The sequence below is a fragment of the Artemia sp. Qi Xiang Cuo genome, chromosome 7 (assembly GCF_049724085.1).
Source record: "Artemia sp. Qi Xiang Cuo chromosome 7, ASM4972408v1, whole genome shotgun sequence".
NCBI lineage: Eukaryota > Metazoa > Arthropoda > Branchiopoda > Anostraca > Artemiidae > Artemia > Artemia sp. Qi Xiang Cuo.
Window position 1 is genome coordinate 60,064,943 of NC_142800.1, and position 14,811 is coordinate 60,079,753.

The following is a 14,811-nucleotide window of genomic DNA, read 5'->3' on the forward strand; positions in this document are numbered from 1 at the left end:
CTAGATGTTTCGGTAATTGATAAAAACAGCCAAAATACAGTCGTATTTATTCAGTACTTAGTTCACCGATCTACAAGATAAGTATACTTATCGTGTGGTAGATAATTTCTCCAGTTGAAGAAAAGATATGCTAGCGACTTTCTGAACATTAACAAACAGTTGGTAAAGTGTATTCAGGGTTGCCACCTGTTGCACGAAAGTACTATTTTAGTACCATTTAATAATGCACCATTTCATGTGCAGCAATGTAGCACGTGCCACATTAAATGTAGCACTTTTTCTATTGTATGACCAAATTGAAAATAAAGACACTTAAAATTCAATTACACGACGTGTCTCACATCAAACAATATGTCAGAGTATTTCTTATGCATGACAATAATTTAAATACATTTAATTACGGGATGTACCTGTGCGCTTACATTTTCCTGTTCAGCACTGCGATTAGTTTAATTTTTTATGGATATATTTTCATCCCTCTACATTAACTAAGATTAAAAAATCGACCTGAAAACTAACCCTAAGTACGCTTGAACGGAGAATGCGCGTATCGCAGCGTAAGCTGCAACACGCGGAAAAAATCTTGACTATAGCACCAAAAATCGTTGTGTAGCACGCAAAATTGGGCAATTGTAGCACTTTAGTAACTGATCGCAATGACAACCCTGCGTGTATTGCTATTTGAAATATAACAGTCCAGCCCTTGAAGAATGAAGATGCTATTCGTTTCAAGTTCTGAATCGAATCACTCAACACTAGGTTGGGTTTATGAGCATGGCACTGAATGTAAATTGCATGCGGTGAAACCGGCTCTTTTCACATTAAACCTTTAAACTACAAATTCTAACTGGACCCGTGATAATACAAGTGAAATTGGCTGTTTGGCTATTATCTGCATAAAACTGACACAGGGTATCGTTTAGTAAAAGATGTTGTTAGTATTGACATAAATTTAATTCATAATATAAATTTATACATCTTTACTGTAATACATATGAAACCTAAAAAGAGCTTTCCAAAAAATCCAGCGACAATGATATCGTTTCATCTTGCAAACAAGCATCCAGGAATTCCTCTAGGGTGACCACTCCATCCCCGTTACTGTCTAGTTTCTAGAATGAAAGATATTCTTGTTTAGTTTTCGTTACAACTGGAGGAGATAGTCTTCTAAGACACGGCAAAGATTAAAAAGGCAGCTTTTTGACAAAAGTCAATATTATCTTATCAGATACAATACCAAACAAATATCGTTAGAAATTCTGTGGAATTGTACCTTTTTTTGTAAATTTCTTCACCTGTGACAGCCAAATAAAATGGAAGAAAAAAGAAAAAACACCAGTTGAAACATGCGAAAGTGGAGATCACGAGAACTTTTATTATTATTAATAAGCTACATTTTTTAGTGACACACGGCAGGACCCATGGTTTCCAAATGACTAAAATAATACATGCTATCTTACCAGGAATAGAAGACACAACTGACTGCTTTAGTAGTCTTCCCCGCTTTCTTTAGCACATACCTGATACAAAAACAATATTTGCTGATTTGACCCCCCCCCCCCACCAAATGTGATAGAGTCCTGCATCTGAGGAAAACTCCGGCTAATCGAATGTTCATTCGGAAAGGTTTATTTGTTGCAACTCTTTTTTTGCATTACACATTTTGTTTGCATTTTGAAAAATCTTTAAAAGTACAGGAACACAAAAAACAACCTTTTTCAAATGAAAGTAAAGACCAATATTAAAACATAAAATGAACGCAAATTATCCTATATTTGAGAGGGGTTGCCACCTCCTTAGTAACCCACTCTTTACGGTAAAATGTTATGGTAGTTTAAAACACTTCTTATAGAAACTGCACATCCCTTGTCGTTCTTAGAGAGTTGGGACAAAAGTTCAGTTTTATTGTAAGAAGTGCAGGGTTAAGGAGGGAGTAGCACTCACACACAAAAAATAATTTATATTCGTTTTAAGCTATAATGTCGCCTTTACTTTCATTTAAGAAAACGTTATTTAATCTGATTTTTGTTTTTCATATTATATAATACTTAAGGGAATCTTACACATGACAATGACTTACCCGCCCCTCAAATAAGATCCCTTGGAATTAAAAAGTAATTTTAGACAACAAGGGTTCGAGAAAACAGCCTATTCAGTGCATCTATTCTTCGAAACAAAGTAGAATTGTCAAAGTACAGTCACCTTGTCAGTGGTGACTTCCCCTAGGCCTCTCAGCTCGTCCCCAAGAGGTGGATAAGGGAACGTCCTACAGATATGTAGATACCATCGTATGGATAGAGGGACGGATAAAGTCAGTACTAGGTTCGTGGCGAATCATAATTGAACTATGGCACCCTGGCCATGGGTCATAGATTTTGGCGGAGGAGGAAGGAAAGTCCCTCCAAATTACACTTTGAAGGGCCCACCGGCGTGTGGATACACATTGATGGTTACATACCATGTCTCAGTCCAATATTTCTTTGGTCCTAAGCTATAATCGGGATCCTAACGCTTACTGTTTCGTTGAGGTTGTTGTTGTTTTTATACAGTTAGCTGGTTAAAATCAATATTAGATCTGAGGATTGCTAAACGTGCTTTGATTGAAGATAACCCCGCTGAATGATAGTGAGATAAGAATTAGATTTGACTTGGGTTTCAAATGTTCTCAGATCTGCAAGGTCTATCACTTTTACAAAACTGGTCTACATACCTATTTATACTCTATTGAAAAAAAAACCTATAGCCCTCTCCCCCATTCCTTTCTTAATTTGTATTGACAATGCAAATTTTGTTTTATGGGTTTGTAAAACTCTTCTCTGCAAAACTTCTCCCTTAAGGAAGTTTTATTGATAATAACTGGACTAAATATGATCGAGTGAAGGTGACAATACGCGAAGAAAAGAATATTGATACAGAGGTTCCAACTGTGGCGTTGGTTTTTATTGAACTATCATGTAAGTCAAAAGCGCAGCCTGGAAATTTCTTGAGAATACTAGATCCCTCCCAATCTTTCGAAAACTCTCCCCCCCCCCTCTCCCTAAAAAATACAGAATAGGCAGAATTCATTAATCTTGTAACTCCATTAGGATGACAATTTCTCAACCAGATATGTTTTCTGTTAATTTCAAGTGGAAATCACAGAAAAGTAAATTCCACTTGGCATAAAATGAAGCTTACTTTGCCAAAGATGAATGTTGTATGACGTATCTATTTAATGTGTCAGGTTAAGTTCTGATGTTGATTTAGGGGCAATAAAAATCGAGTGCTAAAACTTTGTGTGGACAGCAAATACCAAGGCATGATTTTCTAGATGAAATAACGTGAGTTTTATTTTATATCTGGAATTTCAAGCGATATTCTATTTTGTCATTAATCAAGAAAAATTGAATTGTGGTAATAAGGCACAGCCAAATATTAACGGCGACTGAATTCTTAAATACAAAAGATACTGCAGAGCCTCCACTAACCGGGCAATGCATAGAAGTTTTTGTTGTTGTTTAAAATAAATAGTCGTTTACAAAATACAAAACTGAACAAGTGCACTCTTCCAGATGCACAGCTCACGATCCATTGCATCATTGTTAAAATAAGAAAAGTCAATTTTTAAACTGCCATGGATTCATCACTGGAAAAATAACAAATATATTTCTATTCAGTTTTTGGCTGTATTCGATAGGGTTACTAAAGTAGAATTTCAAATTGCTATCATCTCAAAAAACTAACAGCCTGCATAGGCAAAGGAAGAAGACAGGTTTTCTCTAGAGTGCTGGACATGTGTGCTGTCAGATCAATACTCAGGATTTTTAATTTAATTTTTTTGTTTTATGAGAACATTTTTAAAATCTGAAAATTTGACACTATCGTCTATAATAGCATCGCCTTGATACGACCAAATTCTATTAGCAAATTAACTATCATTATCAGATTCCACAAAATGATTTTCACTATACACATTTTACCATCAACGTCGAATGTTCCTTCAACAATTACTTTTATTCGTGATTTTTGAGAAAGTGGGGTTGTTGGCAGTTAACTCAAATCCCCCATTAAGGATTGCAGTCTACTGAAACGATGGGGGATGATTTAAATATGGAATTTAAAATCAAGAGAAGATTAACAAACCTAACAATGAATTTTTTTAATGATTTTTCAGTAATTTTCTAATAGAAGAACTTTAGTAAATCTTCCAAATGGTTTGAAAAACGAATTAGATTTTTTAAATTGTTCTTATAATTGTTTTTAAATTGTAATTTCAAGGGTTTTATTTGCAAGTTCTCAAATTTGGTAGCAGAGGAGAAGGAGGACTTTTTTGAAAACTCACTAAGTTATTCCGCTAGGTGAGTGAAGCCTTAAGAAACAAATTGCAATCTTAAGCAGTTTTCACGGAGGTGCTTTCAATCTCCTGCCTAACCGCGATTCCTCTCTTTACCGGACGTAGATTTTTAATGAACTAGAATTTTTTCTATTTATATTACTTTTAGGAATTAATCCACACTCTAAAACAGATGCCCAGGAGTATTTTTAAGCTTCTTCTTCCAAACACTCCCTGCTTATACAGGTTTGAAGGATCGCATAAACAAAATAGATCGTGTCCAAAAAGGAAAGTTGGCTTATAATCTGACTAAATGCCGAAACCACCCTATCAAAGCTTACAGAACAAGGAAGTAGACTCCAAGCAAAGCTCGTATTGTTGACTTTTTATCGTTGTAAGTCTATATTCAAACCTGCATTATATATTCGTCCAAGTCCACAAATAGGGAGCGGACGAAACGGAAACTTGAGAGCGAAACGTCTATTTTCTACACTTTAACCTCGAATTGATGATGAATTAATAAAATAAATCGATTCAAACTGAAAGGAAAAAATTAAAGACCTGGAATATTTTTGAAGTGTGCATCTCCATTAATTTTTCAGTTGCAATACCGTTGCTACCAGGCGAATAAGACCTTCCTAAAAGTTTGTGGACGGAAGCAACTATTTCTTGAAGCTCTTCTTTGGTGATGACGCCATCTTTGTTTATATCATACAATTTGAAAGCCCATCGTAATTTATCGCCTGTTGTTCCTCTTGTCAGAAGAGAAAGACTTCTAATAAATTCCTGAAAGGACAAAAACGGTGGAAGAGGGTGAAAAAAATAAAAATAAAACGAAAATTAATCATTCTTAAGCATGAAACCACGATAATTTATGCAGTAAATTAGAAAATACGAAGATGATTAAAAATATATAATTCAAATCAATATTCTAATAGGATCAAAGAGCTATGCAATACCAAAACAGAGAAAAAAAATAAACAAACAGTAAAAAGGCAAACGAAAAACGTCGGCCATTATCTCTTTTTTGATAATCTACTTTATCATACTCATCGATATGTCTATTAAAGAGTAATTTCCTTCCAAAGTGCTATGATCCTTTTTTCTCTTATTTCTCATCAAATAAAATAGATGAGTATAGCAAGCCTAGGAAAGCTCAATACATAGCGAGTTCAGAGGTATGGTGCCTGTTTTAAGAGACGAACCTAATTGAAGGGTGTTCAACTGACTGTTCAGCACTCATTTTGATTTTGGGCATGCCTTCGGTTGAATATGAATCGGTTGAAACAGGTAAGACCGCCATTTCAATGGTTTGAACAAAAGTTTAAACAATAAGTCAAGAGGTCATATGATGCGTAAGATCCGATGACAAGGACTTTATACCAGTAGCCCATTTCAGTATCTGGAGTAAGTATATATGTATGACCTGTAAATTTATAACCCATCATAAATTTAAAAATGCAACGAACAGAAAAGAAAAAAATGCAAAGAACAGAGAAAAACAAAAAACAGGTACAACTTAAATCTTACTAAATTCAGTTTCAATTCAGAGTTCAAAGTATCACTATCAAAATTGTATATTTATGGACATTAATAATTCAGTAAGTTGTAGTAAAAAAAATAATAAAATTCCGCAATAGAGATTAGCGACGTATAATCCTGACATATTTTCATTGACCTACATATGTGTCTATTGATCTACTGACTTAGTTTCTCGACACGTTATTTATAATGTATCAAGCCGTTTTAACGTAACCCTAATTGGCAAGCAGACGACAGGCAGTTCCCCGTCGCAAGTGTCGTTGTACCTACCAGGTGATTCTCCCTTAAACTGCGGGGATTAGGTGGAACGGGGACTGACGCTGCCCTTGTTTATTGGGGTGATCGACGTTACGGTATTAGAGTATTGGACTTTTTAAATGGGAACTGGTAATTGGTGCGAAGATGAGCTTTTCTACAATCCTATCTTGGGCTTTGTGTAGAAAAATCTTGCTAAATGACACTCGCCTGATATAATAAAAAAGTACATGTCCGATTTCTTCGAGTTTTCTTCTCTTTCTGAGACCCGTAAATTGCTTTCTTTTTTAAAGCTTTTTCCTAATAAAGTCTCTTTGAAGTGCGTATGAGCAAATGCTGCATTGAACTGTGCTTCGGACATTATTTCTTCGCTCGTAAAGTGCGATTCCCAGAACATTAAGTTCCCGAACTTTGTTATCAAATGTCCCAACGAAGTGCCAATGATCCCTGTGGATGCCTTCAGTACCCTCAGTGCCAAGGTGAACATTCGTCTTGAACAGCTGCGTGACATCTCGTCTAAGGCTACTGAGGACAGTCTTAGGCTTGGATCTCCTACTCCAAATACGGTAAAACCGTCATACGCTGTCATTGTAAGGCCCCGGAGCTCAGTGGCCCTATCCTACGCATGAAGAAGCTCGAAAAGCTGAATGGACACGACAGGATCGTGACTCTGAAATCCAAGCTACAAAGCAAAAGCTGGGCTGTGATAGCACGTGATAAGCACTCAGCCGACACGCTGGCTGCAGCTGTTACTAGCTACATTCCAAACGTTGAAACCAAATTTATTGATAAAAAGCCTCTAGCGTGTCTGTGAAATACCCGATAACTATTCAAGAGCTGATTTAGAGGCTTCAGTGGATGGACTTGTCGGTGCTAATCAATTTATTCACGCACTTTTCGCCTCGAGTTTATTGACAACACAGCTCTGAACGCGGTTGTGGAGTCGGGAATCCGCATTGGATAAAAATTTTCCGCATTAAGTCCTTTCAATCAATTCCGCATCGATGCTTTCACTGTCAAAATACTGATCAGCTGATTGGAGCTTGTCCCTGCTCGGCAGCACATCTAAAGTGTTCCAGGTGTTCTGGCCCTCATGTGACTTCCAAGGAAAACCCTTGCCAAGCCTCGCCAAAATGTACAAACTGTGCCATGGAACACGTAAGTTTCAGTCTAAAATGCAAAATTCTCTGATCGGCTCTCAATAACGCTAATAAATGGATGCTCAAGCTCAGTTTAGCTTTGTGACCCTTAATATTAATGGTACAAATGACAAGGATCTACTAATTAATGAAATGCTTGACAATGATATTGTGTTTTTACAGGAGCACCTTCTCTCTAAAGTGTATGTTGATAGCCTAAAGCGTTTTCGGACCCATTTTACCTTCTTAAGAGCCACCCAGAAAACCCGTGGTAGACCATCAGGAGGTCTGGCCATCTTTTTCAGACATAACACTCAACCGATATTATTGCAAAGTGATGCTAACATCTTAAGCGATAAAATGTGTGGATACTGTATTTATAAACGTTTATTTCCCCTGTAATAGAAAAAATGTGCAGTCATTTTCTCGTTTTTCACATGCATGAAATCCCGTATGAACACTACTTAGCGACCTTTCAAAACAAATACCAAATGGGTTCTCGCCGGCGATATGAATACTGACTTATTATCTAATTCTGACCGATCTGAAATTTTTCTCGGTTCACTGCCCGGAGGATTCCATCTGGCAGATAAAGATCTTCTATTTACTTATATTCACAATCGTGGTGGTATAATTTCCAACCTTCATCATGTAATTGTGTCAGATTCAACTCTACTTTCGTTATTCGTTCATGTGAACCACTCTAAAATCGACGACGACCATTTACCAATCACATGCCAACTATCTTGCTCTATGGCAAGATCAGTGCGCCAAAACTCTCCCAAGTGGTTCTCAAAGATAAATTGGAAAAATGCCAATGTTCTTCTTTATGTATTGACATTCTCTCAGTAATTATCATCTATTAAAGTACCATTTCACTTATTGCAAAAATCTGTATATACAACTTAAACGCGGATAGATATCAACTGGTATTATCAGCAAATAGTTTTGTGTTTCAAGTCTGCCGTTAAAAAAGCTGTCCCCTCTGAGCGCGTGCGAACGGGTTGTCGCAATCTCTTATTACGAGGTACTCACTATCCTACCCGGCGACAGCTGAAACAAGACACTCAAGACCAGTGTGGCCAGATTGGCTTATTTTACGCCAAACTGGCTTATTTTGCTGGCGACTGGCGTGAAAATTTTTGGAACTGGCTTGTGGCTTAAAACTTGGCTATTTTTATTTTGAGCTGGCTTATTTCTTGGCGTGATTTACTTTTTCGGGAAGAATTTACATTTTCTGGCAATTCATCCAATTTTTCGAACGAACGAACGAACGAATGCTCACGAAAAGTCAAAATCACGTTTTAACTCTATGGTCAAAATACGAATCTAACCGCGGCACTGTGGTGCCGTGGTTTAACCCTGGGGTGATTGATCTCCAATAAAAATCGAATTCAACTCCTCCATACTCTCCTCCAGACTGCTCATGCTGGGGGGTCAAGTGTAACTTGACCCCACAAAACCCCTGGAGAAAGGTATTTAAGTTATGACATTTGTCCATTGTTTATATAAAGTATTTGCTATTGAGAAAGATGTATGAATTTTTTCCATGGGGGGGGGGGGGGGTTTTGGGCCTTAGGCCCAATGGAAGGAATACTCATATAAACTTAAGAGAGGGCTCATTTTATTGGAAATTGAAAGTTCTAGTTCACTTTTTAAGCATCACAAGATATTGGAGGGTAGCCAGCCCCCCCAACCTCTTTTTTTCCTGATGCATCCAATAAAAATTTTAAATTTATCCAATAAAAATGTTCAAAGATCATATAACAAATATTCTGGTGCCAACACAACCCCCCAGGGCCCAGGGCAGGCATTGTAAGTTGTGCACTGGGGGCATATATGAGTCTTATGGAAGGGATGCTCATATTCACTTCAAAGAGGGCTCATTTAATTGGAAATTTAAAGTCCTAGTTCAGTTTTAAGAGTCAAACTGGTTTGGAGGGCCCATAGCCCCCCCCCCCTCCCCTCCATTCCCTTTTTTCCTCAAACCCATACGATAAGAACTTTGAGATAGCTTTTTTTTTAATAGTTCAAAGATCATATAACAAAAACTCCAGGGTCAACACAGCCCCCCCCCCCAGGGCCCAGGGGCAGGTGTTGTAAGTTATGCCCTGGGGGATATGTGGCTCTTATTGAAGGGATGCTTGTAAAAACTTCAGAGATGGCTCATTTGATTGGAAATTGAACGTTCTAGTTCAGTTTTTTAGAGTAAAAAAAGATTGGAGGGCAACTAGCCCCTCCCCCCACGCTCCTTTTTCCCCAAATGCATCCAATAAAAATTTTGAGATAGCCATTAAGTTAAAAATTGCTCAAAAGTCAGATAGCAAAAATTCAGGTGTCCTCACTAACCCCAGGGCCTGGGGCAGGCATTGTAAGTTGTGCCCTGGAGCATATATGGATTGTATGAAAGGGATGCTTGTAAAGGACATTTTAAACTTAAGCTCGGCAGATACAAATACCTTTTAAAATTCAAACTCAAAACAACCAGAAATTACTATTAAATAATAAATGAAACCCAAAACAAACAGAAATTAAATAAATAATCATAGCAAAAACATACAACAAGATATAATATACATGAATAAATAGATCTTAAAGCAAGTAATGCTTGGATTGAATATGACAGTCAAGCTTAAAACAAAAAAAAAATATTTTCCTTTTGAAGTATAAATGAAACTTAAAACAAACAGAAATTAAATAAACAATTAATGAAACAAACATACAATAGATAATAATGTAAATTAATAAATAAATCTTAAGACAAGTGAAACTTAAATTGGATATGCAGATTCAGCTTGAAACAAACAAAATCACTACAAACAAGAGTTTGTGTATGATCTCCTTCTCTCACTGTAAAAGTCTAAAACCTACTGCATCATTGGTGCTTTACTGACAACTATATGCATCTTTAACAGTCTTGGAAAGTATAAACCACATCAAATTGAATATTTAATGTATAATGATATTATTTGTTGAAAGATCCATCAGTTCAAGAATTCATTTCACTGTAATTGCATTTTTATTTTCAATGTTGTAAGAACTGGAAGAGAAAATATTTTTAATATGATTCGTTTTCAATTAAGTGCCATTGATGCAGTAGGCTTTTGGTTTTTATTTACAGTTAGGAAAGGAGGCTGTATCCAAACACTTGTTTGTAGTGAAACTATATTCGTCTCTATCTTTAAACATCTTTAAAAGAGTTAATAAATTAAACTAAATATTTGATGTATAATGTTATCAATTGCTGAAAGCTCATCAGTTCAAAATATTACTATAATTTTAATGTTTATTTTCAATATTAAATACAAAAGAAAATATTTGTCATAAAATTGGTTTTCAGCAAAGCATCAATGACGCAGTAGGTTTTAGACTTTTACAGTGAGAGGAGGTCATACCCAAACTCTTGTTTGTAGGGATTTTTGTTTATTTCAAGCTTGATTTGCATATTCAATTTAAGTTTCACTCGTTTTAAGATTTATTTATTAATTTACATTAATATCCATTGTATGTTTGTTTGCATTGATTGTTTATTTAGTTTCTTTTCGGTTTAAGTTTCATTATACTTCAATAGGAAAATATTTTTTTTCGTTTTAAGCTTGATTTTCATATTCAATCTAAGCATCACTCACTTTAAGATCCATTTATTCATTTATATTATTACTTGTTGTATGTTTTTAATGTGATTTGTTCATTTAATTTCTGTTCGTTTTGGGTTTCATTTATTCTTCAATAATAATTTCTGGTCGTTTTGAGTTTGAATTTTAAAAGGCATTTTTATCCGCTTGGCTTAAGTTTCAAATGGCCTTTACTTTTCTTTGGAAAACTTATTTTTTAGGAAGTTTTTTTTTATTAGTTCGGACAGCCATCTTGCACTAAAGGTCAATATAATTATGATAAGTTGTAAACTTCTGAAATCGATGAGTGAGTTGGCTCTTGCAGCACAGCAACAAAATTCAATTCTTAGTTTGTCTTACGTAAAACTATCGAAATTTATAACGCGTGTCATTCCCAATTTGGCCCACGATACTTCCCATTCATGTTTAAAGTAGTGGAATGTTGGAACTTCGTGAAAGTGTGGCTCATCAAACAGGAAACTGGAGATCCGTCCCAGCAAGAACAAATAAAGACTAAGAGCCTTCGTCTCCCTATCTCGATACTACAACCATGCGGAGTCAAATAAAATACAGCTGATACCTGGCGAATTTGAGCGGAGGTGGAGCTGGCGTGGAACATTACAATTCGTTATCTCAACAACTAGCTCTTTGCAGTACAGCCCTGGAGAAGAAAAATTGAGTGAGAACAAGTGAAAGTGTTTGATTACACTTATCATACACGCCTGGAGGCCTGCTACGGTCTTTTCCTCACAAATGCGTGGTGGCGATGAGGGAAAGTAGACGGCCGTCAACTCAGTGCTCAGCCAGTTCTCAAATTGGCTCCACTTCCGCTCAGATTTTACAGGTTATCCAATAGTCAGTGCATGGACCAAAGACGGAGGTTCTACTCAGTCTTATTTGTTCTTGGTCCCAGGGACGTATTGTGGTGCGTGATAGCCAATTATGACCCTGGAATGAACTTGTGATAAAGACAAAAGTACAATTGTGTTCCTTGTGTACCTTTCGTAGCCCTTTAAGGGCGTTTTAGCATCGCATTTAGCATTGGAAAAAGGATTTTATTCCAAAGCTTTGACTTTACACAAAGTGATTTCCATAATTTTATGAATCTATATGTGATAATATCCAATGATCTGATTTTTGTTTGTGTATCTATGTGATAATAAACCAATGAAATAATGATTTTTTTTTGTTTTTGTCTGCGGGCTACGGTCGCTATTTAGTAATGCATCATTATGTACAACCAAAAAATAAGGGCTGGGACACAAATTTAAGAATTTTTTATGGCAATAACTCTACTGCGCCAAAAAGAATCTCTGACTGAATCGAAATGTTGACATTAAAACGCATTGGGTCATAGAGTATCATTATAGTAATCGGAGGTCCGACTCAGTGAAATTATGGGATACAGAAATTGCAGCGCACACACGGACAGTGCTCGAACTAACACAGGAGAAATCGAGCCGGTGGGCGTCCTCGTCAATAATTTTCCCGGAACTGTTGGACAGGAAAGTAAGCACGGTCGAGCATTTTCTGAACATAGCGCGCGGGAATTTCTGTAAAGTCTCTAGAGTTCCACATGGGGTAGCGCTTTATCGCAATTCTACTAAATGCAGCCTCAAAATAATCTCTACACTGGAACTGAACTTCCGCAAACCAGGGAACAAATTGAAAGGTGGATAATGCCAGTAGGATCAAAGGACCTGAATATTGGTGAGTATTTCTATAAAACGACCGTCAAAACTTCGACACCATTAAAAGTAAAGTTAGATTTTGGGCAAAAACTTGTCTGGCTTATTTTTGGCTTGTTTTTCAAAGGCTGCGGCTTACTTTTTTGTTCACGATCTGGCCACACTGCTCAAGACAGTTCCTATTTGATACTTGATAGAGGTTGAGTACACATAGGTTTGAAGGTCAGCGTCGGATTTGCTTACATTGCCAGGTTAGGACAAGTTGATACTAAATAATAAGTAATATAGCCATAAAACGATGAGTTATGTACAATTAGGCTGTGTGACAGTGGAATTTACTGAGTTAACTAAGAATAAAATAAGCCGTGGTGGCAACAAAGAATTATGAGAAGGCAGAAGCGCCTTCTATGGTGACTAAGAAATTTTCAATTTTGTTTTGAAATATATACGCGAATTTTTGAAAGCTGTATATTTTATGGAAAGAAGCCTATATTTTGCCTTAGTGGCAGCTGGAAAAAAAAGCCTACATTTGCCTCTGTGGCAGTTGAAATGAAGTCTTCATTTGCCTTCGTGGCAGCTGGCAAAAAGCCTATATTGGTCTTTGTGGCTGTGGAAAAAAGCCTATATTTTGCCTTTTTGGCAGTTGAGAGGCATTTGTAATCCTTTGGATTAGTTGGATGTTACGTTAGCCTGTGTGGCAATCTTCTTGTATATTATCCCCATATTAGATGGGTACGTAAATTTGACAAAAAAAGGAAGAAAAAAAATAAAGAAAAAAAAAAGCCGGACAGGTGCCTAAGCCTGCTGTGGCTCTCAGTCAAGAGACAAGTCGTCTTACTGAGAAACTATTGATAACCACATATACGTGCATGTGTGTGTTACTGTATACATGTGTATGTAGGCTATGTACATATGTGTATATGCATATATATATGTATTTGTCGATATGTGTATGTATCTATATATATATATATATATATATATATATAAGAGATAAAGTAAGTTGGCAATCGATTAGAATTCTTCGGGGACAGATAATTTTCAAAAAGGAAAAACGAAGGCGGAATGCCTATAAAAACAGTTTACTAGGACTGTCCTCACGATAGTCTTGAAGGTCTGACAGCATTTCCCCCGGAAATATGGTTACCTTTTTCGCCTTATACAAAAAAAAAAAAAAAAAAATGCGAACTGTGTGAATGATGTTTTCAAGATTGATCTTTTAAATATATATTTAAAATCAATTAAAGGGGAAGACCCGGTATTTTCAAGACAATAAGATCTGTTTTGTTTATGTTGTTGTTTGATTATATATGTATGTATATATAATGTCGATATATGCCAGCTACATTGGGAAAACACTTTCCTTGGTGATATACAGATAAGGGCGTTTGCTCCCATTTGAAAGGGAACGTTAATGACATTTAATTTGGGCAAGTAAAATGCACTTGTACAATTATGAGGGGGTATTGAGATAACTAATATTTTCATATGCCTAAGTTACGCAATGTCAAAAGATGCTAAGAATCAACATGACGGTGACTATCAGAAACCTGACAGGTTTTTCCTGAAAGAAGGTCAGATTTCGGTCTATTACAAAATCAAGATTTTACTTTCCCAGGCGTTGAAAATCGAGTTTCATTTTTAATAATAATTATAAAAAATATATATATATTTGACAGTGTGGTGCGGTTTTTGGTGCTTATAGAAAAAGAAGAAGAAAATAATGGAAAGGGAGCCCTCCCCCTCGGATTGTTTCCAAGTCACAGAATATTAGGATGGCAAAATAGAATGTGGATGCACAAGTATGTGCTTACATAAAAAAAAAGAAAAAAAAAGATAAATTATTAAAATAAATGAGATGTTTCGAGGAGATATCTAGAAGAATATGAATGATTGAAGGGGAGGGGCAAAAATCGTCGCTCAGGCATGTTTTTGTTTCCAGATCGTAAAGAAGAAAAAAAAAAAAAAAGTGGATTTGTCTTGTACGATTAAATCTAGTCGTTGGTTTCGTGGAAGACCAGGGGCGTACAACGTTGACAGAAAGCTGTTGCCAACAAGAAAACTTGTTATGCATAAGATTGTGAAAAATTACCCGGTTGATGGTCAAGACGCCCTCGCGCCGATTCACCTATATCATATTTCCTTGAAGACAAAGGTTATCCAAGTTCAACCGTAAAAATCTTCTGAAATGGGTTAATAGCCCTTCTCCATTGATAAGAATGGAGGGGTTGATAAATCCTTGTCAATCTATCACATTGATG

At 36.3% G+C, this 14,811-nt stretch overlaps 1 protein-coding gene across 1 annotated transcript in view; it reads right to left on the bottom strand.

The window, feature by feature from the left end:
* Positions 1-918: 918 nt before the first annotated feature.
* LOC148950516 (A-type potassium channel modulatory protein KCNIP1-like) overlaps positions 919-14,811 on the bottom strand; it is a 185,604-nt gene continuing 171,711 nt past the window's right edge. The window contains exons 4-5 of the mRNA XM_089091885.1: positions 4,874-5,098; positions 919-1,112 (exon numbers count right to left, since the gene is read on the bottom strand). Of these exons, the coding sequence (XP_088948011.1) occupies positions 1,002-1,112; positions 4,874-5,098 (336 nt within the window). The 3' untranslated portion in view covers positions 919-1,001. The remainder of the gene's footprint in view (positions 1,113-4,873; positions 5,099-14,811) is intronic.